Raw genomic sequence first — 26,938 nt, 5'->3', positions numbered from 1 at the left:
AGGTGGACTTAATGTCCTTCCCCCCCCTGACCAGAAGCCTATGGAAACTTCACCTACTCCCACTCGACCTTCTGCTTCCCACAGAGCCCTGCAGGGCCCAGATGCAGGTCCCTGAAGGCAAGGGACTCTGAGCCCAGTTAGGGAGGGAGACATGTTCAGCTCCATCCTTCCTTTGGAGTCATAAAGGAGAGTGAACAGGCCTTATGTACCCTAAAGGCCGGGTGAAGGCAAGACAGCCCCCCACAGTACACAGCTGGAGCTGACTTCCTGATTGCGAGGGGCTTAGGGCTGTGGACAGAGGCAGGATTTGTGGTCACCTATGCTACACCTATACCTCCTTGTGTGGCTCTAAGCCAATCAGTTTACCTCTATGGGCCTCCAGAGATCTAGATGTGGCTCAGTCAGAGAGAGAAGACAAAGAAGGTCCTTGTGTCCAACAATAGAACCACAGTTAGGGAATACGCCGCCCTCGTACTGCCCCGGAGGGGGGTCATCTGAGCCTGGCCTGCAGAGCAGATCAGCAGGAGTGACCCCTCCCTTACAGGAGTCTCCTTCAAGGATACTTGCGCTGACCCAGCCTCATTCTGATGGCTGGCCCCCAACAAGTTATAGTTAGATGCACAGAGGAAGTAGGAACTTTTTCCCCAAGAGAACATGCTTTGTGATCATTAATAGAGATACATAGGCTCCCTTCTTTTTTCTTTTTTCTTTCTTTCCTTCTTTCTTTCCTTTTCTTTTCTTTCTTCCTTTTTTGCCAGTCCTGGGGCTTGAACTCAGGGCCTGGGCACTGTCCCTGAGCTGCTTTTGCTCAAGGTTAGCACTCTATCACTTGCGTCATGTTGCCACTTCCAGCTTTTTCTGTTGATATGGGTACTGAGGAATTGAACCCAGGGCTTCATGTGTGCTAGGTAAGCACTCTACCGCTAAGCCACCTTCCCAGCCGGCATGCTCCCTTCTTAGTAGGCCTGAAATGCTCATCTTTTAGGCACCTTGCCCACTCTCCCTCATGGTCCCTTTACCTGCATGCTGTTACCTCACCAGGCCTGGCCAGGGTCCTCATCCGATTTGACCTGGACCATCCATAGGCCCCCTCTCCCCAGTTTAGAAGGAGGAGGGAGGGCATCCTTGGAGCATAGACACAGAGTAGCCAAGCTGCTCAGTCCTCCCTCTCACAAACCAGTGCCTGGAGATCCTTCTCCTGGGCCCCCAGCAGCGTACACATCCGTTATATAAGTATTCAAATGACCCTTGGCAGAGAACAGGTTCCCACCTCTGGAAGGGGATAAACACCCCAATACTGCAGGTGACCCCTGCTCTCAGATGGAGAGGCCAGGGCCTGGTACCCTGAGGCCATTAACAATTGTCCCCTGTCTCACAGTCAGTCTCCGGATTACATCAGAACTTAAAATGAATCCCTGCGGTGGCAGGTGGGGGTGATGCCCTCCTTCCTCTTTTCTTTGTTTTTGGGTTTCCTAAGTCAAGCGCTGGCCATTTCCTGTAGGGCCAAGGCCGAGGGGCCAAGGCAGTTCCTAGACTTGGCTTGGTAGATGGCTGGGGAAAACCCCACTAGACTTGCACCCTGCCCTGGGAAAGATCCCAGAGGGTATAAATTCTCCCCAGACACTCCCTGAGTCCTTCCAGATTTTCTCTGTCTTGTAATTGGCTTCAGCAAGGCTGGAGATTTGTTTTTAGCCATCTTGTTAGGACTAAGGCCAGGAAGGTGGAAGGTGCAATGTTCAGTGATAAGGGCTTGGGCATGTGGTGGGCTCCACTGGCCAGTGTGCTGCTCCCCTGCCATCCCCTAGACATTTCCCCTGCATACACACTGGCTCCGTGCATACTGTTAGGCATCCCACCTCAGGGCCTTTGCACTTGCTGCTCCTGCTGCTCTGCTGCTTGGAACACTACCTTCAAGACCTCCACAAGCCTGACATTCATCAGTCATGGCTCAGCTCACACATCACCTCCTCCAAGCAGCCTTCTTTGACCACCCCGTGTCGCCATGCCCTACCGTGAGCTCTCTCTCTTTCCCCTCCTTTTCCTTTTATAGATGTTATTATTTACTTATAATTACTCACTAACATTCTGAACAGTTATTTCATACCCAGAAACCTTCTGAATGTTTTGCTAGCCCACCCAAGTTCTAGTTAATAATTTACATGTGATTTATTTTTCATTTTGTTCTTTGGGGTTTTGTTGTTGTTCATGCTGGTACTGGGGCTTGAATTTTCACTCAAGGCTGGCACTCCCTCACTTGAGTCATAACTCTACTTCTAGCTGTTTGGTGGTTTATTGGAGATCAGAGTCTCACAGACTCTCCTGCCCAGGCTGGCTTCAAACCTCAATCCTCAGATCTCAGCCTCCTGAGTAGCTAGGATTGCAGGAGTGAGTCATAGGTGCCCTTCATGAGATAGACAGGAAGTCAGGGAGATCAGGGCGTCGGTGTTGGTCCCAAGTGGCACAGCTAGAGAGGGGTGGGGGACAGAGCCCAGGCCCCTGACCTTCTGCCCACCTGCCACCCTGGGACTTGGTTTTAGGCAGGTGCCCCTCCTCCTTCCCTCTCCTGCCCTGAGTTGAGTGAGTGAATGAATGGATGTGGCCATTGATAAAAGCAGACCCGCTCCCCACCTCCCACCTCCAGGGATGGGGCTGTAGAAGGTCAAGGGCAGGTAGCCGAGGTGGCAGAGTAGTGCTTACTCCTGACAGAATGACGGAGGGAGGAAGACAAGCCAGGTCCCGTGGCCCCATAAATCAGAACAACACCCGGAGCCCTCGGTTCTAAACAGGAGGCCCTGGCAGGGCCTCTCCAGGGCTCCAGTTTCAAGCCAGGGCCCAGGGGCTCTAGGGAGGCACTGGCATCTTGCAGCTTTGCTGACTGGGGCTTTGAGTCAGGATGGAAATATGGTGTCAGAAATCCCCGAGCTGGCTGCACCTCAATTGTGGGTTTATGGAAGGTGGGAGGTGGGGCTGGGGGGGGGGTGTGATGGGATGCAGGTGGTCCAAGGGGTCCCATACACAATTGCCATGAATTGGTGTTGGGTTTATTATACCATGAAAATAGTATGTGATGGGCTGGAATGTAGCTCAGTGGCAAAGCACTTGCCTAGCAAGGGCAACGTCCTGGGGTTCGATCCCCAGTACCAAAAAAGAAAGGAGGAGGAGGAGAACAGTTTGGATGAGTCATAGTTCCTGCCCTCTGCCCATTCAGAACTTGGAGAGAAACGTTTAACCCGGCTAGGGTTTGAGGCACCCGTAAAAGGAGCAAGAGATGTGTTGTGGGTGACTGGATCTGGGAGGACTTCCTGGAAGAGGAGGCCACTGAGCTGGGTCTTGAAAGATGATCAGGGGTTTAGAAAGGGAAGGAGATGGTGCCCCCAGGGAACCAATGTACCCCACAGAAAGTGGAACCACTGGGAGGGAACTGTTTCAATGGCCCACAGCATAAGGCCTGGGGATCAGTGAGCTGGAACTGGGGTTTTGGAGGAATTGTTCAGGTGCTGGACTTGGTTATGAGAGGACATTGAAGGTTTCAGGGGGGCGGGCCATACCTTAGATTGTTTCAGCCCTAAGGAGAGGCTCCCGACAGCCAGCGAGAGAGGCTGCTGTGCTGGCCAGGTAGGGGAAGAGGCGTGTGAAAAGCTCGGGATGTCACACCCAGGCTGCCAGGAGCTAGGGTCACTGGGGGGGGGGGGTGAACCCCGGCTGGTGTTAATGAGGCCCAAACCTGATAATCAAGCCAAGACACCCAGATGCCAACCAGGAGGCTGGGGCTGGATGAGCCTCCCCAGCCCAGCCAGGCCACGCCAAGCCTGTGACCTTCCCCCACTAACTCGGCAAAGACCAGAGAGGCTAGGGGACTCCCCCAGAGCACACAGCATGGGAGATGCTGAACAGACGTCCTTGGTGTGACACCAGATTTCTGGTCATTTCTCCCCGTCACCATGGCCACCATCTGGTCCCAAGCCACCATCATGGCTGCGGTCACCGGATTGCTCATCCCTCCCCTCCCGTTATTGCTCTTCTGAAACCCTGCCCCACACCCTGGGTGCACTGTCTGCAGTGTGGAGGGACAGGCGTCCACGGCTTCCCCATGCCCTCAGGGGAGGGCCCGCTCCCCCCTAAGTTGGGACCACTTCCTGTCCACGCATCTCCTGGCTCGCAGTTCCAGCCACAGCCATGCCGATCCCGATCCGCCTCAGACCACTGCCAGTCTCCTTCCCTCCCCACTCCCTTTGTCCAATTTCGTGGAGATTTCTCTCTCCCTCTCCCTCTCTCTCTCCCCCTCCCCCACTCTCTCTCTCTCTTTCTCTCTGCCTATTTCTATCTCTCTGCAGTACTGGGGTCTGAACTCCAGAGCCCAGTGGTTACTAAGCAAGAGCGCTTCCACTAGAGCCACACCTCCAGCCCACAGTGGTTCTGAACTGTGGCCCTTGGTCCAGCCACGTCAGCATCCCTGGGAATGCAGCTGCCAGGATATGGAGATGTGGCCCAAGCAGCAGACTTGAGCGAAAAAGCCAAGCAAGAGCACAAGGCCCTGAGTGGAAGCCCCAGCGCCAGCACGTGCACGCACGCGCGTGCACACACACACACACACACACACACACACTGCAGTTGCCACAGGGCACTAATGGCTCACACCTGTGGTCCAAGTTATTCAGGAGGCCAAGATCTGACGACTGTGGTTCAAAGCCAGCCCAGACAGACAAATATATGAGACTCTATCTCCAATTAACTAGCAAAAGAAGCAGGAATCAGAGCTGTGGCTCATGTGGTAAAGTGCCAGCCTTGAGTGAAAAAAAAAAAAAGTTAAGAGACAGTGCCTGGCCCTGAGTTCAATCCCCAGAACCCACACAAAACAAAACTGTCCTGCCCAGCGTCTTCCAGGGGGCTGGAGGGAACTCAGGGGAGCACTTACCTGCTCCTGTAGAGCCTGGGCTTCGTGCCCAGCACAGCAAAAGAAAAGGACAAGGAAGGCAGCGGGTGTTCAGGAAGAGGTGGGCACACGCCAGGCTGGGGACGGCATCATGGGTGGACAGCAGGTGTGAGGATGTGCTGTGGGCGGAGCTGAGCTGCGCGGGGAATTGCTGAGGTGCAGTGGCTGCACAGCTGGGTGCTGGGGAGCCGTAGAACATCCCAGTGCACACAAGTGATGTGACTTCTGTTCTGGAAACATCGCTCTGGTAGTACAGGTTGAGAAGCCAAGGTGGGAAGGTTCACGCATTCACTCATCTCCAGTAAGTGCGGGGGGGGGGGGGGTCATGAGCACCCCCAACCCCTTTCCCTCTCTGATGTCCTGGGCCCTTCCCCACCGCCTCCAGGGACCCCAGGGCTGCCGCAGCCCCTGGTGCTCAGGTTTCTAAAAGGATCTTCCTGAGATGAAGGCAGCCAACAGGATCTGCAGGGGCACAATGGAAGCCTTTGTCACTTCTGCCAGGGCCTCAGGGCTGCTCCAAGAATAGCTGTTGGCTTAGCTCTGAGCAGGCCTAAGGCCGGGCTGTGGGGTGGGCAGGAGGCCCTGGAGCTGTGCTGTGGGCCCTCTGGGACCTCCATAGGTCTCTCGCTGGCCAGAGGAATGACGTCAGACAGGAATGTCATGAGAGCGACACCTTCTAAGTAGCCTTGTCTGCAGAGGCTGCAATCCGAGCCAGATGGAGTTCTGGTTTAATTCACTGCCCAGGGTCTACCCCTCTGCCTCTGCCCTGACCACCGCTGCCCTGGCTGTCACCCTCCCATTCAACACTCCCTGTAACAGAGAGGGAAAGCCATTTGCCCAAGGGTACCCAGCAGGTTGGCAGGCAAGGGAGAAAGTCGCCCTAAGGGAATGTCCCAGACCTGAGTGAGTCCTTGACTTCTCAGACTTCGACGGTGTTTCTCAACCCATGTTCCACCTGTAGCACAGCTCTGACATTTTTCTTAATAGGGTTATTTTTAAATGGAGATTATTTATACCAAGACAGTAAATGGTGAAGCTTTGTCATAGCCAGAAAGAAACTACCCCTAGCAAACATTATCGGTGGTCTTTTGCACCCAGCCACCTCCCTGGAGGAGGCTTCTGTCAACTCCCTCCTGGCTGAGTGTGTAGTGTACCCAGCCTGCACCAGGCTCTGAGGCCAAGGGTGGAGAGAGGCCCAAGGGAGGTAGGTGGCATATGGCAGTGTCATAACTATAAAGCAGCCCCGTCCCTTGGAGGGATGGGAGAGGGGACAGGAAGGGTCCTGTCTTATGAACTGTTGGATAGACCGTCAGCACAGGGATATGTTCACGCCTCTCCACCAATAGCAAGGAGGGGCAAAACCTGACCAAACCGGGGCTGGGAAGTTGGCTCAGTGGTAGAGCGCTTGCCTTGCATGCATGAGGCCCTGGGTTCAATTCCTCAGCACCACATAAGCAAAAAGAAAAAAGCTGGAAGTGGTGCTGTGGCTCAAGTGGTAGAGCGCTAGCCTTGAGCCAAAGAGCTGAGGGACAGCACCCAGGCCCAGAGTTGAGGCCCCACCACCGGACCCAAAAAAAAAAAAAAAACCCTGACCAAACCAGATCTCCCACATATACCCAATCCCTGGCTTTTGCCCACGCTCTGGACCTCAGCCAACAATGGGCACGGAAGAGGCATCTGTCCAGGCCAATGAGGGACCCACCTCAGGTCAGCCAGCGTCTCCCTGATGGCCTGAAGACCTTCCTTGGAAAGGTCAGCGGGAGGAGAAATAGAATGGCTTGGAACACCTTTTTTTGAGCTCCACTGCCAATATCCAGGTGGAAACACCTGGAATGGTCCACCAGACCCCACCAGCTCACGGTCTCCTCCATTGGCGGGGGGCTGTCTTTCCAAGCGCCCCCTACAAGCTACAGTTGGCATTGCTTCGTGGTTTTTGTTTTTGTTTTTTTTGGTATTTGTGCTAGGTATCAAACCCAGAGCCTTGTGTATACTAGGCAAGAGTTCTACCACTGAGCCGAACTCCCAGGGTCAGAGAGCCGCAGCCTGGTGGCCTCTTGAGACCCACACACCCACAGCCTGACCAACCACCCCACACTAGCTCCAGCCCACTGCGAATACCTGGAGCAGCAGAGCAGTTCCTAGACAGGTTGCTTGTCCCTCCCAGCACTCTCTCCTGAAGTCCCCCATCCTGTCTACTCCAGTCCCCCTCCCTCACCTCCTGTCCTCTTTCCCTACAGTGCGGCTCCAGCCGGGGCCCAGACCTTCAGCCTGAAGCACTCTGAGGGCGTGCAGGTGGAAGTGGTGCAGGACGGGGAGGCCGAGGAAGTGGCCACCAACGGCAAGCTGCGCTGGTCCCTCTCTCCCAGCACCACGCTGCGGCTCACCATGAGCCAGGCCAGCACAGAGGCCAGCAGTGACAAGGTACTGCGAGGGGAGGCCAGCCTTCACGGCTAGGGGAGTCCTGGTCCTAGCCATAGCAGCCTATCAAACAGAGATGTGCAAGCCACATGTCCCGTCCAAAACTCCCATTGCTATGTCAAAAAAAAAAAAAAAAAAATGAGCCAAGTGCTGGGTCACTGGTCTCTGGTGGCTCACACCTGTCCACCTAGCTACTCAGGAGGCTGAGATCTGAGGATCACAGGTCAAAATCAGCCTGGGCAAGAAAGCCCAGAAGACTTTTATCTCCAATGAACCAGCAAACGGCTGAAAATGGAGCTATGACTCGAGGGGTAGAGCACTAGCTTTGAGCAAAAAAGCTCAGAGACAGGACTCGTAGTTGGCTCAGTGGTAGAGTGCTTGCCTTGCATGCCTGAAGCCCTGGATTCGATTCCTCAGCACCACATAAGCAAAAAGAAAAAAGCCAGAAGTGGCGCTGTGGCTCAAATGGTAGAGCGCTAGCCTTGAGCTGAAGAGCTGAGGGACAGCGCCCAGGCCCAGAGTTCAAGCCCCATGACCGACAAAAAAAAAAAAAAAAAGCTCAGAGACAGCGCTGAGGCCCTGAGTTCAAGCTCTAGTACTGGCGCGCGCATGCGCACGCGCGCATGCACGCACACACACACACACACACACACACACACACACACACACACACACAAAACAAAGGCAAAAATAAAGAGGCAAAATTCATTATTATAATGTACTTTGCTAAATCCCAAATATCCATTAAAATATTACCATTTTGATGTGATCAATATTAAAAAGAATTAAGACAGTTTGCATACTTTTTGCATCAGGAATCTAGAGTCACACCTCTGCACATCTGGTTTGGGGCTCTCCCATATCAAGGGCTCAGAGGCCAGACAGAGAGCTGAGGGGCCTCAGAGTACCCCACCTTGGTGTCTATAAAGTGAGGTGCTGGGCACACATGTGGTACCCATGGCCAGAGAGGCCCCCATTGGGTTCCCTCCATGTGAACGTGACCATACGCTCACATGAATGACTGCACTAGACATCAGCCAGGGACAGCCTCCACGCTGCCCCCTGGACTGGCTCCCACTGAGCTAGGCACACTGTGTGGCCTGTGGGGGGAGGGGGAACAGAGGCTTGGGATACACCCTGGGGTTATCTTTCTGACATGGCAGCATCACACCGGGCTCTCCCATGATAACTCATGATTTCTACCCTTCTCTCTGTCCCCATGTGTTCCTGTCACCAAGGTCACGGTGAGCTACTATGAAGAGCAGGGAAATGCTCCCATCGACCAGGCTGGGCTCTTCCTCACGGCCATCGGTGAGTTGGCATAGCTGTGGCCTGGGTGCCTTTGCCCTCCCAGGGCTTGGCACTGCCACCCTGCTCAGTGCCACTGGGCAGCTTTGGTTCTACTCTGTGCAGGAAACTGCCTGCAGGAGGAGGTGCACCCTGAGTCTGACCTGGCTTCTCTAGGCCACAAAAAGGGCGGGGGAGAGACCTGTCCCTCTCCTCTTCTCCTACAGCTGGAGAAGAGATGAACTCCTGCTGTCCCTGACAATCCCAGCTTTCTCCCTCCACCCCCCAACCCCAGACTTGATTCTTAACTCACCTCATTCATGGTCTTCATTAGATCTACAAGCGTGGTAAGGCTCAGAGAGGCTAGGAAATGTAATCAAATCACACACAACCCTGTGGGGGACTGAGTCTAGAATTCAAAGATAACCTCCTCCTAGACCTATTTGGCTGTCCCACATGGCACTGCCCTGGTTCTCAGTCCTGCCTGGTAGGCTGGGCAGGGCCAGATGCCTGGACACTGTCCCCCCTCCTCCCTCTTTCCCCCCTGCCCCCCGAGTTGCTGGACCCTTTGGTGAAGGGTCAGATTCTGGGCAGGGCCAGAGCTTCTGGATCTCCAGTTACTGGGCCCTGTCGTATAAACTTTTCCCTTTGGTGATGATGCTGAGGTTTAAATTCAGAACTGCCAGCTCTCGAGGCAGGTGCTCCACCTCCTGAGCTACACCTTCAGACCTTGAGTTATTTTCTAATGACAGCCAGCCATGAGGATCTTGCCGAAGGGCATTTGGTCCATCCAGGCGTGGCTTACAGAGGTGTTGCCACATGGCAGGAACTACCAGGCATTGCGTGCCAACGATGTGCTGAGTGATTTGTGAAAACACAGCGCCTCTGGTGTACTGCATGCCAAAGCCGTGTCCAGGGCTGTGCCTGTGCTTCGATGATGGGGAGGAGGAGAGGCAGGACAGAGAGGAGGAGGAGGACGCTGGCTACTTGCTGAGCAGAGTGAGGCGCCAGGCTCCAGTACCGCACATCTTTCTGCCATGAGTTCAGTCTGTTCTTTGTACATGTGCTCTAGTCCTGGGCTTGAACTCCAAGCTTCCCACTCTTGCTCCGCTCTTTTATTCAAGGCTGGTGCACCACCACTTGGGCCATGCCTCCACTTCCAGCTTTTGTCTGGTTAATTGGAAATGAGAATTTCACAGATTTGCTTGCCCAGGCTGGCTTTGAACCCCAGTCCCCCAGATTCTAGCCCCCTGAGTAGCTAGGATGAAGGCATGAGCCACCGGCACCCGGCTTTCAGTCTATTCTTACAACTCTTTCTAGGATCTGCACGTTATACCCATTTTACAGATGAAGGAAGCAAGGCTCAGAAAAAGTGAAAACAAAAAGAGTTGCGAGGCCTCTCTACACCAGACAAAGTGATTGCTGGGTTACCATGTCAATCCCCGCCCCCGTCATTATCTCCCATTCTCTGGGGGGCCCTGGCTCCTCCCTAGAGGACAGCTAACTCCCACACTGCCCCCCTCAGCCCTTGGCACCTTAACTACACAGTGTTCCTCTGCTTCTCGTCAACTGAGGCACCCAGGGGCACGGGTGAGAGTCACCCTGCCCCCCTTTTCTGCACCACGGGGTACCCAGCCTGGGGTGAGAATCTCAGGATGACCTCAGGGGGCCTTGGGAGATGGTAACCAAACTCCCCCTGGCCGTGCCCAGCCCTGGCACGTGAGTGCATAGTAAGCGCTCACATACACATTGCCTGTGTCAGATGACTCCTGGAGGAAACCTAACCCCACAGAGCCCGGACACCTGAGGACGAGGGCAGGAGGGACTGGGGCTAGCGGCCTGTCCGGTAAAGGTGACCCCAGGGCTCGCTACGCCCTTCAGGCATCCACCAAAGCAAGGCAGAGGGAGGCTGCAGGCACATCACCTCCTGAGAGGCCGCAGAGCTGGGCTCTTCCTTCCCTGCGGCAGGCAGGAAGCTGGCCCTTCCGGTCACCTGCTCCGAGGAGCACAGGGTTCCCTCCCCGAGAAGACCCCATCTGCCCAAGGCTAAGGATTTTCACCTCACAATTATTTACTTAACGGCCATCGGGCCCAGGTGGTTTATATGCATGGGATAGAAAAGTATCTCCCTCCACCCCCACCTTTTCTTTTTTTGTTCCGGTTCTGGGGCTTGAACCCGGGGACTGGACACTTTCCCTCCACTTTTCTTGCTCAGGGCTAGCACTCTACCGCTTGAACCACAGCCCCACACCCAGCTCTGTTGGTGGTTAATTAAGAACCTATGTTTCCAGCCCCACTAGTGACCCTGGCAGGTGCTAGCCGATCATTCTGAGGGAACGGTGGACTCCATGTCTCCACACACACCCACTCCTGCCCAGGCCTCCCACCCCACGAGCCCACTCAGGGGCAATACCTCAGTGGCAGGTATGCCATTGTCCCTGGACAGTGGGACACACACACACACACACACACACACACACACACACACACACACACACACCGCCCTGAGATACCTGAATTCCTGCCACCTGAGTCTTGTTCTGAAACCACACTGGGCACAGACAGTTGTGGCCTTGGGATGGGCAGAAATATGCTCCAGCTCTGCCCCTCCAGCCAGATTAGTACACTGCCCCCCGAGCCTCAGAATCCTCATCTGGTAAGTGGATACATAGAGCGTTTTTGCACAGTGCTTCCAAGGATGCACTGGCATGGCATATGCAAAGGGCCTGTGCCATAGGCCCAGAACAGATAGTACTCAAATGCTTGCTTCTCCCTTCCTCTCAAGGAAGAGAATGAAAGACTGTCCCCAGTCTTTCTCCCGGGATATGGTAACAAACCTGCAAAATCCCTTGTCCAAATCAGGCTCTGGGTCCCAAGTCCAGTTTGGGAAGGACTCACTGTGTGACCTTGAAGAAGTAGCTCGCCCCCTCTAGGCCCCACTTGTCCCCAGCTACCCATGGAGGACCTTCAAGCCTCCCATCCCTGCAATTTCCAGGGTCTTCCCCATGCAGGAGCATGGGCTTGGGTCGGAGAAGGAAGGTTGCTCCCCTCCATCTTTCCTGTGGTCCTGGCAGAAGGCACAGGACATGGCACTCAGGCTCAGGAACTTTGAGCATTCCCCAGGAGCTCATTCCTGTGCCCCCTCCCAGAGCCTCACTCTGGGGGAAAGGAAGAGCCCCCCCACTCCTGCACCCCAACTTACTCCTAAGACAAGAAGGCGGGGGTGGGGGAGAGAAGGGGCAGCCACCACTGTCACCATGCTTGAGGCTGGCGAGTGGCCAAAACACAGCCAGGGGGCCTCAGCCTGCCTTGAACCCAATCCTGGTGACATTTCCCGCTAATCCCCCCACACCCCGTGTCACCTGACACCCTGGGGCTATTCCGGGGAGCTGAGGTAGGATCTGGAGCCTCTGGGAAATGTCCTCTGGAACCTAGAGGGCCTGAAACAGGTGTCCTCCCCTGGGGAGGGCAGAGCTCCTGTAAGCATCATCCTGGGTACTGGGTTACGTCAGGGTGAGGAAGCTTGTGGAGAGAACTGGGGGGGTGGGGCTGTAGTTTGAGGGGGGCTCTGAGGGGGGCAGAACCCAGAGGAGGCCATGGCAAGTGCCATGGGTCCTAAGAGAGATACTGAGAGCCCTTGTGGATGATGGAAGAGGTGACAAGGAAGCTGGATTATGAGCTGGCCCAATTCCCTAATAGGAAGGCAGAGAAGGCTGTCTTGTCTTTAGGGGTCAGGGCACCGCGAGAAGTACACACTATTCAATATTATGCAGTGAGACGAACCCAGGCAGGGAACTGCTGGTGTTCTTTAGAAGGAGTCTGGTATTTTTTGTTTTTCAATTTGCAGCTGTAATTATTACATTAGTTAAAAAAAATAAAGTTAAAAAGTTCAGCTGGGTGCGGTGGCAGACACCTGCAGTTCCAGCATTCTGGAAGGTCAGGCCAAAGGATTAAGAGTTCAAGGGCAACCTGGGCTGCACACTGAAACTGTGCCTCCAGATATACAGCTGGGTGTGGTGGCTCAAGCCTGTCATCCTGGCAACTCGGGGGGCAGAGCTCAGGGGATGAAAGTTCAAGGTCAACGGTGGGCACCAAGATTCTCAAGACTCCATCTCAACTGGTGACTGGGCTCAGAGGCACAGGCTGTTACCTCCAGTGATGTGGGAAAACACAAATAGGAGGATCAGAGCCCAGCCTGGCCAAGGCATAAAGGAAGACAAACCTTTGAAAATAATGAATGCAGGAGGCATGGCTCATGTGGTTAGAGCATTGTCTAGCAATTATAAGGCCCTAAGTTCGATCCTTAGTACCACCACCCCTTCCAAAAAAAGGAAATTTAAAATATAATAAAGCATTATAAGTACTCTATAACTCCTCCCACAAGTGCTGCTTTAATGCATATACTGCAAGAAGTTTGCATGAGACTTTTCAGCCTAGGGATAAAGGCAACTGGATGGTCAGACAGGGCTATAGCCACCTCCTCCAGCTGTGTTGCTCAGGGGAGCAAGAGCTGGGTCTTCAAAAGTGAACTTGGAACTGGGCACTGGTGGTTCATGCTTGTAATCCCAGCTACTCAGGAGGTTGAAATCCGAGGATTGCAGTTCAAAGCCAGCCCAGGCAGGAAAGTCCGTGAGACTCTTATCTCCAATTAACCACCAGAAAACCAGAGTATCTCTCTGGCTCAAGTGGTAGAGCATTTGCCTTGAGAATGAAGAGAGCTGAGGGACATGCCCAGGCCCAGAGTTCAAGCCCCACAACGGACACACACACACACACACACACATACACACACACACACACACACACACACACACACACGAACTTGGCTCTTGCAAGGCACCCAGGTAGAAGGACACAGCAAGGAGCAGAGTTTGGGAGCCAGCAGCCCACCTGGGCCCACCTCTGCTCTGCAGTCTGGTGGATGTGAACCTCACTGGTAAGGAAGCCATGGGAAGTGTCCCACCGCTGGCAGAGGGGACTGCAGGCATGGCAGAGAGGCGTGGCAAGCTGGAAAGTTGGAGAGGGACTGGGAGCCAAAACTAACACCTTTGCATTTACGCCTCTAAGAACAGGCCTGGTGGCCCCTCCACCCCCCTGCTGTCCCCTGGATCTGCACCCCTCCCTCTTCCTCCCACATTACCTACCTCATGCTGCCCCCCCCCACCTCCTCCAAGCCTGGGTTTGCTCCCCTGGGAACTGGGCATCCTGCTACTTCCCTCCCAGGACCATAGATTCCTGGGGATGTCTGCCGTGTGTCCCTCATCCAGCCCCGTGGCAGCTGCCCCGCAGAGCCGTGTTGAGCCGGCAGCTGGTGGGAAGAGTGGGTGCAGGAGCTTTACAGCCCAACACTCCTGGCAGGCTTCCCTGGAGGCTGCTTCCCCCCAGGGCCTCCACCTTCCTGCTGTCCTCTACCCAGCAGAGCCACCGCCAGGGTCAAAGGAAGGCTAGGAAGGGAGGAACACCTGGTTAGGCACAGCCACCCAGGGAAGGTGACACTGGGGTCCTTCTGTGCCAGACCCTCCTCGCCCCATGGGGGTAGGGGATGTATCTGCCAAGGGGACCAAGGGGGGATGCACTCACTCCCACCCTTCTCCCATCATAGTCCAAGTCATGCTGACCTGAAGCAAGCCCGCTTGTAACCGGCCAACGTCACCCCGGTGGCACTGCCAGTGCCTGCCAGCCATGCCTGCCCCCTGCCAGCCTCTGCCTGGAAGCAGTGTGCCTCCATTGACAGTACTGAAGGGATCTTTGGTTTTCATGACCACGGGGTTGTCAACATTCACGGGCCCCCTTGATACCACTGCACATGGTGCAACAGGCTGTTGCTAGAAAGAGCCTGTTGTTCATACAAGTGAGGACATGGGCTCTGAGAAGTTGTCTAACCTGCCCAAAGTCACACAGTTCAGAAGCAAAGAACCAAGGCTTCAACCCATGGACTGATGCTAGAACTTTCCATATTACCTCATAGCTACTAGAAAGCTGGTCTTCCTGCAGGCCCAGGAGTGATCGTGGTCCCTTCCTTGAGAGAAAGGAGTGGACAGGGACGCTAGATCACCCTCAGATCAAGAGGGGGTGGAGACATAGTTTGTAACCACAGGAAACACCTCCCCCATCCTTAAAGATGGGATCTAGAGCCCTGAGAGTTCTGGGAGAGACAGACAGACAGACTGGTGCACACACGCACACGTATACACACACACACACACACACACACAGAGTCATACACACACACTGGCATATACCTTTAGATATATACATGCCCAGGACAGTCTGGGAAAGGTAGTGAGAGGTCCTGTACTTGTGCTGTTTCAAAGTATGGGTGAGTCAGGCCACAGCAGCCCTGTGTACCCCAGTTCTGCCATTGCCACCAGCGTGACCTAGCCTCTGCACTGAGGCCCCCAGCTGTGTGCAGGGAGGGGGATGGGAGCAGTGCGGGTGGGTGGGCCCTGAGGGGGTGCCCCTGTGTCCACTGAGGGTGTCCATGGGGGGCAGGCAGGAAGATGACCTCGCCAGGGGTCCCTGTCCAGCTGCACCCCTGTATCTGTGCCACGCAGGCATGCTCAGCAACTCACCCATGTCTCTCGTCCCCAGAGATCTCCCTGGACGTGGACGCGGACCGAGATGGCGTGGTGGAAAAGAACAACCCGAAAAAGGTAGCTGTGTCCACCAGCAGAGCCCTGGACCAGACTCCACGGGAGGCCTCGAGCCCCGGCAGACCCACAGCTCGCTTTTCCCAGGGCAGGAGGCTGAGGCCTGAGGCAGGCTCCCCAAGGGTCGGCTACTGGGCAGATACCCAGTCCATTTCGCCACCCCAGGCCCCAGACCTACTGAGAAGACATGCACCAGCCACAGAGGCCACGCCAGAAAGCCATCTGCACTCACGGCTCAGCCTTTTCTTTTCTTTTTATTCTAGGTCCCAGACCGGGACTCAAACTCAATACCTGCCACTTTGGTTTATTGGCTAGCACTCCACCAACTGAGCCATGCCTCCAGCCCCAGAGTCTTTCCTTTTATTTGAAAATTAGAGGGTATAGCCAGGTGTTAGTGGCTCAGGCCTGTAATCCTAACTACTTAGGAGGCTGAGTTCTGAGGCTCACAGTTCAAAGCCAGCCTGGGCAGGCAAGTCTGTGACAATCTTATCCCCAGTAAACTACTTTTAAAAAAAAAAGTCAGAAGTGGAGCTGTCGCTCAAGTGGTAAGTGCCAAACTTGAATTTAAGAAAAAAGCTAAGGGATAACACACAGGTCCTGAGTTCAAGCCCAGAACTGGCACACAAAAAAAGAAAAATTGAGGGGACAGGGACCTGCAGGAGCAGAGGGCTGCCCGCATCATTCACAGATAGAATCACATCCCCACTGGTCTGTGTACAACACACTCCTTTATCTATTTTTTTCAAGTATTATTATTCATTCATCTGTTTGTTTCCTTTGATCTTTCCCTCCCCATTGGACTGACAAGAGCCCTCTCCATGGAATGAGTGTGACTCTGTTCTTTCAATTCATGGGAAGCATGGTGTGGTTACGGTGGTGGTTGGTGTAATTTTTCCCTCTACCCTTTTGTAAGCTCCAGTGGTTTTACTATGTGTGCATATATTCTCCGTATCATTTATGTTTTTGCCGCAGGCATGTGTGCCTTTCATATAAATAATCTGTAGCCACAGTTAACTACGAACCATGCTGAGATATAGCCCAGAGCCTCCAGGCGAAACTCATGCTCTACCACTGTGCAATACCCTGCACACATGGTAGCTAGATGACTTATATGTGTATCTTCCAGTACTAGGACTTGAAATCAGGGCCTGGGCACTGTCACTGAGCTTTTATGCTCAAGACTGGCACTCTACTACTTGCACCACAGCTCCACTTCTGGCTTTTTTGTGGTTAGTTAAAGATAAAAGTCTCAGGAACTTTCCTACCCAGACTGACTTTGAAACTCAATCCTCAGATCTCAGTGTCCTTTGTAACTAGGATTCTAGGCCTGAGCCACCAGTACTTTAAAAAGGTAAAACAGAACCCAATGAGAAGCATCATTCAAGACCCTGCAGGTCAGAATGGGGGTTCACCAGCTCCCCACCTCTGCCCCAGGTCCTGCACATGCATTCTCTCTGTGTCTGCATGGGCAAAGTCCCTGGGGCTTGGCCTGGAGGACTCTTCTGACTTATGGAGTTCCATGAGGGAGGACAAGGCGGAGGAGGTGGGAGGGAGGGGCAGGTGGGCCTCACCGGGCCTTGAAGGCCACAGAGGCATCACAGACAGGGCTTCATCCAAACAGGGACACGCTGTGACCCATGACCCAGATAGACCTGGTGGCCCTCTGTTGTCACATAGAGGTGCAGCACCTGCAGCCGCATTAGGGATATCTGAGCATGTGTGAGAACAGCCCCCCCACCAGGGGGACTTCAGTCCTGTCCTGGGATGTCTCTCTGACCATCCTCTGGCCACACTGGGCTTCCCTGTCTTCTCCAGGCACAGCCCAGAGCAGAGACCACGTGCCCTGTCCAGCCTCCTGTCTACCATGTCTACATGGGGGGTAGGGGGGCTCTCTCTTGGTGTCCCTGGGGGCTCTGTTCTAGATTAGAAGCGGGGAGGGCCACATCCTGTCCTCTTGCCACTGCAGGCATCCTGGACGTGGGGTCCGGAGGGCCAAGGGGCCATCCTGCTGGTGAACTGTGACCGGGACACACCCTGGCTGCCCAAGGAGGACTGCAGTGATGAGAAGGTCTACAGCAAGCAAGGTGCGGGGCTGGAGGGGGAGTGCGGGGGGGGGGGGGGGGCAGGTAGCACTGGGGGCTGGGAGCTGCGGAAGTCAGCGCAGGGTGAGGTGTGGGTACACCAGACTCGGAGAAGCTGATAGTTCAGTTAAAGCTGGTTCGGCTGGGCGCCCGTGGCTCCCGCCTGTCTGTCAGACTCAGGCTCTGAATACTTTCTTTGGCTTAACAAAGAGATCCCTAGACTTACAAATTCTTGAAGCCAGGGAGGACTCTGGAGGGGCCTACTTTATACAAGTGGAAACTGAGCCTTGGGAGATCTGACCCAGGGGCAGACACAAGGGAGACAGACCCATGCTGCATTTATTTGTTGGGTTCTTGTGAGGGATTGAACCCTGCACCCTGTGCATGCTGAGCACGTACTCTAATACCGAGCTATACTCTAGACTCTGGGTAGTCAGGGTTTTTTTGTTTTTCAGCTTTAAAAGCTACAAATACAGCTGGAGGCTGGAGGCTCCCGCTTGTAATCCTAGCTACTCAGGAGACTGAGATCTGAGGATCACAGTTCAGAGTCAGCCCAGACAGGAAAGTCTGTGAGATTCTTAGCTCCCATAAACCACAAGAAAACCGGAAGTGGCAATGTGGATCAAGTGGTAGAGCACTAGCCTTGAGCTGAAGAGCTGAGGGACAGTGCCCAGGTTCAGAGTTCAAGCCCCATGACCCCCCCCCAAAAAATGCAAATACAGGCAGGGGGCCCATGGCTCATGCTTGTAATCCTAACTACTCAGGAGGCTGAGGATTGCAGTTCAAAGCTAGCCTAGGAAGGCAAGTCCATGAGACTCTTACCTCCAATTAGCCACCAGAAAACTGGAAGTGGGGCTGTGGCTCAAAGTGGTAGAGTGCTAGCTTTGAGCAAAAGAGCTCAGGGACAGTGCCCAGGCCCTGAGTTAAAGCCCAATGTCCAACACCCACAACAAAATAAAAAGTCGTGGGGTTTTTTTGTTGTTGTTTTGTTTGTTCTTTTAAAAGCCTGGGCTGGGACTATGGCCTCGTGGTAGAGTGCTTGCCTAGCATACATAAAGCCCCAGGTTCGATTCCTCAGTACCAGATACATAGAAAAAGCTAGAAGTGGTGCTGTGGCTCAAGTGGTAGAGTGCTAGCCTTGAGCTGAAGAGCTCGGAGACAATGCCCAGGCCTAGAGTTCAAGCCCTACAACCCTCAAAAACAACAACAACAACAACAAAATGCCTAAAGAGAAAGAACCAGGAAGGAACTCTCAAAGGGTTAATCAGAGGTCCTGATGGGGTTGGAAGTAGCAAGCAGGTTTTTCTCTTTGCTGTGCTATGCTGTTCCCATAACATGCATGCATGGGGTCTCCCTTTTCCATTCTAAAAATAAAAAGCCAGCCACCAGCGGTGCACGCCTGTCATCCTAGCTACTCAGGAGGCTGAGATCTGAGGAGCATGGTTCAAGGCCAGCTTTGGCAGGAAAATCCATGAGACTCGTAACTCCAGTTACAAGCAAAAAGCCCAAAGTGGAACTGTGGCTCAAGTGGTAGAATATCAGCCTTGAGCAAAAAAAAAAAGCCAGGCAGGAGCTTGAGATGCCCAGAGTTCAAGCCCTGGTAAAAGCACAAATAAATAAATAGTAAGAGGCAGTGAAACCCACCTTCCCAGGGAGCTTCCCTCATCCTGACCTTCTCCTCACCTGTGCCCAGATCTCAAGGACATGTCCCAGATGATCCTGAGGACCAAGGGCCCGGACCGCCTGCCCGCTGGGTACGAGATGGTTCTGTACATTTCCATGTCAGACTCGGACAAAGTGGGCGTGTTCTACGTGGAGAGTGAGTGACCCCGGCTCTGCCCCTCCCTCCTGTCCCCCAGGCCACCCCCAGACCCCCTCCCCCCTCCCTCAGCAGCAGCTGCTGCTGCAGGGGTGCAGAATCCGCTCAGTCCCTGGGGAACTCAGGAGAGTCCACAAAGGAGCTGCAGTGGCCTGAGTCCATGTCCTTCTTCCCCATGGCCAGGGTCCTGTCACTCTCACGATGCCTGGTGTCCGGCATGCTGGGGCCTGTGTCCATGTGGCATCTGGCATCTCTTGGAGAAGCCATAGGGGCCCTGTGGGAGTTGGTTTTCTTCTCATTCCTCTGGTGGTGACAAAGCCCCCACTAAAAGGGACAGCACTCCCCTATAGAGCTAGTCCTGGAGCTACCCATATCCTCTCCTTTCTGTGACCAAGTGTGGAGCCGCCTCCCTGCCTGCATAATTCTTCCTAAATAGAGTCACCTCTGGTCCTCCAGGGGCTGGCTGAAGAGCAAGGAGATGTAATAAACAAGCCTGGTCCCAGTGCTCCCACCTGTAATCCTAGCTACTCAAGAGGCTGAGATCTGACATTCAGTTTGAAGATAGTGGGGGTAGCAAAGTCCATGAGACTCTTGTCTCCAGTTAACTAGCAAAAATCTGAAAGTGGAGCTGTTGCTCAGTGGTAGAGTGCCAGTCTTGGGAGGGGGTGGGGGAACCAAGTGAGACCAAGGCCCTGAGCTCAAGTCCCAGGACTGGCACAAGAAAGAGAAAGAGAGGGAGGAAGGAAGGAAAAGAGAGAAAGGGGTGAGGGGGGAAGAAAAGAAAGAAGGGAAGAAGCAGTGGAGAAAAGGAACAAGTCCAGATCCTAGGAAGTCCCTCCTCCCTGCCCACCCACCCACCCCCACCCCACCCACGGCTGACTGGGTGACACCCCTCCCCGCTGGCCGGGTGGTCCTGAGAGACCTCTCTGAGGAGGTGACTTGTGAGCATCACAAAGGAGCAACCAAGGAAAGGGTTCTTCCTGAGCTGAGGAAAAGCCCAGGCACTTCGGAGGAACAGAAAGATGGGGGAGAGGAGGGTGGATCCAAGGTCAGCAGGCTGGGCCGGAGACCAGAGCATGCCGACAGGGTCTGAGTTTTCTTCTGAGTGCAGTGGAAAGCCATTTGAAGGTTTCAAGTATGAGACTGTCAAGGTCTGATGGATGTGTTTCCCTCAGCACAACAGCTTGGCAGATGAGTGTGCTTGGCTGTCTGGAGTTGGGGGTGTGGGGCGCAGGACCTCAGGCCTCACCCTGCAGCCCCTTCTGGAAAGGTCTACCGGACCCAGGGAAGCTGCCACAAGGGGAGGGCTTACCTGGGGGGGTACCCTGCATACCAGAGGACAGCAGCCCCCTGAGGACACCCCTCTCCTGCTCCACCCTGAGCCCCAGCAGGGACCTCCAAAGGTCGGAATGTCCCTTTACCTTACAGGGGGCCCCGCGATGTTGATGTTTACTCTGTCCCTGCCAGAGTTGCCACGGAGGAGGAAGGGTGCAGGAGGGTGTCATCCCGGGCTTTGACTCAGCCTTGGCATTGACCCAGATCTGTCCCTAATAGTGACGCCTGGCTGTCTCTAGAGACCTGGCTCAGTGTCCTCCCTCTCCCTGTCCATTGCCATGGGAGATAGGCCTGGAACAGGAAGGAAAAAGGAGCACAGACTCTCTCTGCAGAGCCTAGACAACATTCCCCAGAGGCCATCTCCGCTACATGCCATCCCCCAGGGAGTGAAGCCATGGCACCCAAACCAGTCAGCTCCCATTCATGGTGGGTTTCTGGGGACAGTGCTGAGCCACACAGGCACCAAGGCAGACAGACCAACTCTTCACCTGCAGCCTAGCTTCCTCTCCTGGCATTGGGGGCTAAACCTGAACACACCTGTGGAAAAGGTGTGTCGCATTGGTGAATGTCTCGTGCAAATGTGTCCTGCAAAAAACGGACCAGCTGTCCTCAAGGTCCAGGGCTGGGTTTAAGGGGATCCAAGAGAGAGCTCTGAAGCCAGGAGGCCCCCTCAGCCAGCCCCAGCCTGGGTTTCTCCTCATCACAGGGTGCCATGGGTGAGTAGGAACTCCTACCAGAGTCTCCTCGGGAGATAGGATGGATCCAAAGGGACTGGAAGGGTCAGGCCAAGCCATGGCAAGTGCTGGCCAGCTGGGGCCAATGCCTGGGGTGTGGGAGAGGCCCCGATGGCCCGGCAGGCCCAGGCCAAGGCATAGAGGGCCATTGTTGGTGCCTGTGGGAGGGCCGGGCCATGTGGGGGGTGTCAAAATTTGCACCAAGCTGGAGACAGAGAATGGGGGGAGGAGTGGCAGCTGCTCTGGACAATGCCAGATTGTTCCACTGAGGAATCCATCTGCCTGGCACGAGTTCAAACTACCAACAGGAGGCCTGGGAGAGAGGCACATTATGAATCACAGGACACAGGCAACATCAAGAGGAGAAAGCGATGGGCAGTATATGGACTAAAGCCTCCTCCCCTGGCTGGACCTCTGTCCCTGTACCCCAGGCTGCCCTGGGCCTGGAAAAGTTAGACACCTGCTGCTTTAACAGCAGTCTAGTGTTCCTCCTCTGAGCATGAGTTTAAGTGCAGCCAGGGGCATGTGGGTGTGGGGGACTGTGACAAGGTCCTGGGGTTACTCAGGGACTAGCTCAGGGCCTAATGGGTGAGGGTGTATTGAGCAAGGGATATGGGACTCATTCCTAGCTTCTCCTCAGCCTAGTTCCTGTCTGAGGTAGTACCCACGGCTACCTACAGTTGTCATGGTTACTGAAGGCACGGGTATCCCAGCCTCTGCAATCCCTGTGTGGCATAGCTACTATTATCCTCCATTTGCCAGTTGGGTAAATTGAGGCTTAGGAGGTTATGTGAATTCCCAGAGGTTCCATAGCCTGCAAAGCCAGCGTGGCACAGGGACCAGGGTCTCACTGGTTTTGAGTCTACGATCACGTGGCTCTACTTGAGCATGTGCTTGCAGAGGAGGCGTGCTAAGCCTGGACAGCTTCCCACCATCTCACTTTCTTCCTTCCGGAATGTTCTGGTTACACGTTCTAATTCTTGGGTAGTTGGTCCCTAACCCGTGTTGCTGTTGTTCCAAGCACTAAGCCCAGCCTGGTTCTGCCCTTCCAGCCCTGCAAGGTATAAAGAAACTCCTGGAACTTCGTAGGCTCCTACCTTCATGCCTTTGCCCATGCAAGTATCTCCTTGCAACCTCCCCACAGGGACCTCTCAGAGGCCACCTCCCTCTGCTCAGACGCTTCCCCACCTCCACTTCCTGCCACCCCCGTAACACAACCAAGTCCCACTTTCCGTGTGCACTGTTTTATCATCAGCTGAGACATCGTGCTGAGACCATCTCACCCATGCGGCTCTTAGGGAAGTAACTCAACTCACATGCTCCAAGCCAGCCTGAAAAATCCCCCCATCCATCTCTCCCATTGGAGCTGGAGGAGGGGGGGCAGGGACATTGGTCCATTCGGTGAGCATCTGTTAAACCTGACCGTGTGCCAAGTGGGCAGCCGGGCCTGGCAGGACCCGTCTCTGTCTTTACTAGCTGTGTGCACTAACAGAGCTGAAGTGAGGCAGGCAGGGGGCTGTGGAGGCCGTACACATTGCCCCTGGCTCCAGTCTGGGGCAGGACTCTCACCTATGATCAGAAGGGAGGAGGAACAGGAGAGAGCAGACAGCAGTGATGAGCTGGAGATTTCAGTGTGGCGAAGCCCTGGAGCAAGCTGGGGCCCCTCCGGGCCAGGGAAATAGACTGCCAGCGCACGCCGGTCCTGACAGAAGTTTCTGGTAACAGTGGCACCTTTGCGTTTTAGTTATACCAAGGCTGGGGAGAACTCAGGATGCAGAAATAGACACGGATTTGATTCCCAGCTCAGCCACTGACTGTGTGGCCTCGGACAGGCCATGTCTCCTTCCTGAGACTCAGTTTCCTCCTCTGTGAAATGGTCGCACTAACATTCTCCCCCTCTCTACCCCCACCCCACTAGCTCGCAGTCATCCTCTGCTGCAGGAAAGCGAGCCCATTTTACAGATGAGGAAGCCAGGATCCCACGGGGGCGGGGGGGGGGGGGGCAAACAGCAGCCCTGAGGTGATGACAATGACCAGCAGGCAGCCATCGAGTGGCCTTTTCTGCTTATCCCCTGCTGCATTCGCTGGCCTCCTCCCTCCAGGGCTGGAAGCTGGAGGCCTGATCCCCGTCCTTCCCCCTGCAGACCCATTCTTCGGCCAGCGCTACATTCATATCCTGGGCCGGCAGAAGCTCTACCATGTGGTCAAGTACACGGGTGGCTCGGCGGAATTGCTGTTCTTTGTAGAAGGCCTCTGTTTTCCCGATGAGGGCTTCTCAGGCCTGGTCTCCATTCACGTCAGCCTCCTGGAGTACATGGCTGAGGTGAGGGTTCCAGGCTCCCCTCTGAGCAGCTGCCCCGGGGACTTGGGGGCTCCCGGCAGAAGGTCACTCCAGGAGCCCACAGTATGTTGGTCCCCTCCAGACCCCAAAGGAGGATCTAGGCTTGGGAACCCCAGGGCCTGTTGAGGGTTAAGAGAAAGGCCTCAACCCAGCACTGGTGGCTCATGCCTATAATCGTATTTACTCAAAAGGCTGAGGATTAAGGTTCAAAGCCAGCCTGGACAAAAAAGTCCAAAATAGTCTATCTCTAATTAACCAGCAAAGAAATAGCTGGAGATTCAGGTAGTAGACTGACAGCCAAGCAAGCACAAGGCCCTGAGTTCCAAGCTCAGTATTGGGGCAGAGAAGAGGTGGGGAGGGCCTCAGAGGCAGACCACCTGATTCTGTCTAACCATGTGACTGACTTAGCCCCACCCCTTTCTTTTATGCCAGTCCCAGGGCTTAAACTCAGGGCCTTAAACTGTCCTTTAGCTTTCTTGCTCAGGGCTGGTACCCTACCACTTGAGCCCCACAGCACCACTTCTGGAGATAAGAGACCAGAATTGTCTGTCTGGGCTGGCTTTGAACCACGAGATCCTAGATCAAAGCCTCCTGGGTTGCTAGGATGGCAGGCGTGAGCCACCAGTGCCCCTGACATCCCTGTTGGACACCTCCCCCCTCTCTCCCACGCCAGGGGATCCCCCTGACCCCCATCTTCACAGACACAGTGACGTTCCGCACTGCACCATGGATCATGACCCCCAACATCCTGCCCCCTGTGTCGGTGTTTGTATGCTGGTAAGTGGGGAGGGGGGTGGCAGAGAGCAGCCAAGGTCAGAAGGCCAAAGGTCAGGGGCAGACAGACCTGAATTCCTTTCTGGCTCCATCACACAGTAGCTGTGACCAGACACACTGGCCATCTGAGCTGCGGAGGCTGCAGACAGAGGCCCTGGCTGGCTGGCTGGCTCACTCGGCCTCGCCACGGCTGCTTCTCAGCAGTTCTCACACCTCAGGGCTAGGTGAGCATCAATGGACAGCTCAGGGCAGGCACTGTTGTTTCTCAGTCGGTGCCCTCGGCAGTGGCCTCCAAGGCACAGGTGGCCGCTCAGCCCCCTCTCCCATTAAGGAAGCATTCATTGAGCACTCAGGATGTGCTAGGTTGGCCACAGCAAGGCAGGAGAAGGAGTAAGGGAAAGAGGCACCACGGCACCCACGGAAGGGACTGCCATCTCCAGCCTTCAGGCCCCACTGAGGTCTGCCATAAGAGCTGGGGAGGCCAAGATCGGAGCTTTAGGGGAGGCAGAGGCCACCGTTTCCTTGCTCCTTTGATTTGTTCATGACTCTGACAAAGACTGCATCCGTGGGTGAGTGGGTTTCTGTGGCCCTGGATTCCTGTGGCCTGTACAAAGGTGAGCACAGACAGGGCCTCGACTGCCCAGCTTGACTGAGAGGAGCCACCTCCCTGTGAGGATGGCCTGTGTCTCTCCTCCCCTCTCCTCCCCCCTCCTCCCTCCTCCTCACCCCTCCTCCATCATCCTCACCCTCCTCCCCTCTCCTCCCAACCTCCACCCCCTACTCCTCAGCATGAAGGACAATTACCTGTTCCTGAAGGAGGTGAAGAATCTGGTGGAGAAAACCAACTGCGAACTCAAGGTCTGCTTCCAGTACATGAACCGCGGTGACCGCTGGATCCAGGTGCGGAGCAGGGGAAGGGGTCAGGGAAGAAGAGATGGTGCAATGCAGACGCACCCCACTCAGCTTCCCCGGGTGCAGGCATTCTGTCCACCCACCCCTGCACGTGTACGCACAGATGTGGATGGACAGGGCACCCACCACATTGTGGCCTCTTGTGGCAACAAAAGGGGCCTGAGGGCACCTTACCACAGAGTACTGTGCAACAGTTCAAAGGAATGCATAACCCTGCCCTGGTGGCTCACGCCTGTAATCCTAGCCACTCAGGAGACTGAGATCTGAGAATCATAGTTCAAAGCCAATCTAGACAAGAAAGTCTGAGACTCTTATCTCCAGTTACCCACCAGAAAACCTGAAGTGGTGCTGTGGCTTAAAGTGGTAGAGAGCTACTCCTGATGGGGAGGTGGGGGGAAGTTTAGAGACAGCATCCAGGCCCTGAGTTCAAGCCCCACGGCTGATGGAAGAAAGAAAAGAAAAAGAATGAACAATTTGGCTGCCTTAAGTTGTTATTTGCCGGAACGTGTGTTCAGGATGGTGCCATCTGTGTTTTGGTTTTGGTTTTGTCAGCCGTGGTGTTTGAACTAAGGGCCTAGCATTTTTTGCTCAAGGCTAGCGCTCTCCCACTTTGAGCCACAGCACCACTTCTGGTTTTCTGGCTGTTCATTGGAGATAAGAGTCTCATGCACTTTGTTGCCCAGGCTGCTTTCAAACTGCGATCCTTAGGTCTCGGCCTCCTGAATAGCTAGAATTACAGGTATGAGCCACCAGTGCCCAGCCCACCTGGTTTTTATTTATTATTTTTTGTGTGGGTTTTTTTTTTTGTCTTTTGTTTTGGGCCAGTATTGGGGCTTGAACTCAGGGCCTGGACACTGCCCCTTAGCTTTTTCCCTCATGACTAGTGTTCTACCACTTGAGCCACATCTCCACTTTCCAGTCTTTGTTTTTAAAACTGGGATCCATGGGCTTAAGAGACAAGCTCATAGCCGAGCGCCGGTGGCTCATGCCTGTAATCCTAGCTACTCAAGAGGCTAAGATCTGAGGATCACTGTTCAAAGCCAGCCCAGACAGGAAAGTCCGTGAGACTCATCTCCAATGAACGACCAGAAAACCAGAAGTGGCGTTGTAGCTCAAGCGGTAGAGCACTAGCCTTGAGCTGAAGAGCTGAGGGACAGCGCCCAGGCCCAAAGTTCAAGCCCCATGACCAACAAAAAAAAATAAAAAATAAATTAATAAAAAAAGACAAGCTCATGGCATGCCCAGCATCTGTGGGAATATGGATTTGCTTGTGAGAGAAGCGTGGGGGGGAGGGGGGGCGGGGGGGGGATGGAGTCGGGGGAGGCGCACAAGGAATGTATACTTTTCACTCTGTGGATGTGTGCTTATTTTTAGATTAACTTTCCTTCTTTTTTCTTTTCTTTTCTTTTCTTTTCTTTCTTTCTTTCTTTTTTTTTTTCTTTTGAGGCAGGGTCTCACAATGTAACCCAACTCTTGCTTATCCTGCCTTGGCCTCCTGAATGCTGAGACTACAGGCATGCACCACCATACCCACGAGCTCATCTGTGCTTTTTTGAGTTGTTGGTCTAAGTGCACAGATTACCTACTTGTTCCCAAGCCTTCCCCACGGGGACCTCTATTCTCCCCGGCACCCTCCCCCACACCCTCCCGGCTG

The 26,938-nt window shown here is 54.5% G+C and overlaps 1 protein-coding gene across 1 annotated transcript in view; it reads left to right on the top strand.

Moving 5' to 3' along the window:
• The window catches only part of Padi2 (peptidyl arginine deiminase 2), a 40,146-nt gene that overhangs the window by 2,742 nt on the left and 10,466 nt on the right, over window positions 1-26,938 (top strand). The window contains exons 2-9 of the mRNA XM_042669702.1: window positions 7,171-7,354; window positions 8,590-8,662; window positions 15,230-15,291; window positions 17,255-17,372; window positions 19,063-19,188; window positions 23,402-23,580; window positions 24,272-24,375; window positions 25,161-25,272. Coding sequence (XP_042525636.1) covers window positions 7,171-7,354; window positions 8,590-8,662; window positions 15,230-15,291; window positions 17,255-17,372; window positions 19,063-19,188; window positions 23,402-23,580; window positions 24,272-24,375; window positions 25,161-25,272 — 958 coding nt within the window. The remainder of the gene's footprint in view (window positions 1-7,170; window positions 7,355-8,589; window positions 8,663-15,229; window positions 15,292-17,254; window positions 17,373-19,062; window positions 19,189-23,401; window positions 23,581-24,271; window positions 24,376-25,160; window positions 25,273-26,938) is intronic.

Source organism: Dipodomys spectabilis, unplaced genomic scaffold (genome assembly GCF_019054845.1).
Source record: "Dipodomys spectabilis isolate Male_0828 unplaced genomic scaffold, ASM1905484v1 ptg000504l, whole genome shotgun sequence".
NCBI classification, from domain to species: domain Eukaryota; kingdom Metazoa; phylum Chordata; class Mammalia; order Rodentia; family Heteromyidae; genus Dipodomys; species Dipodomys spectabilis.
This window is presented reverse-complemented; position numbering and strand designations above follow the sequence as displayed.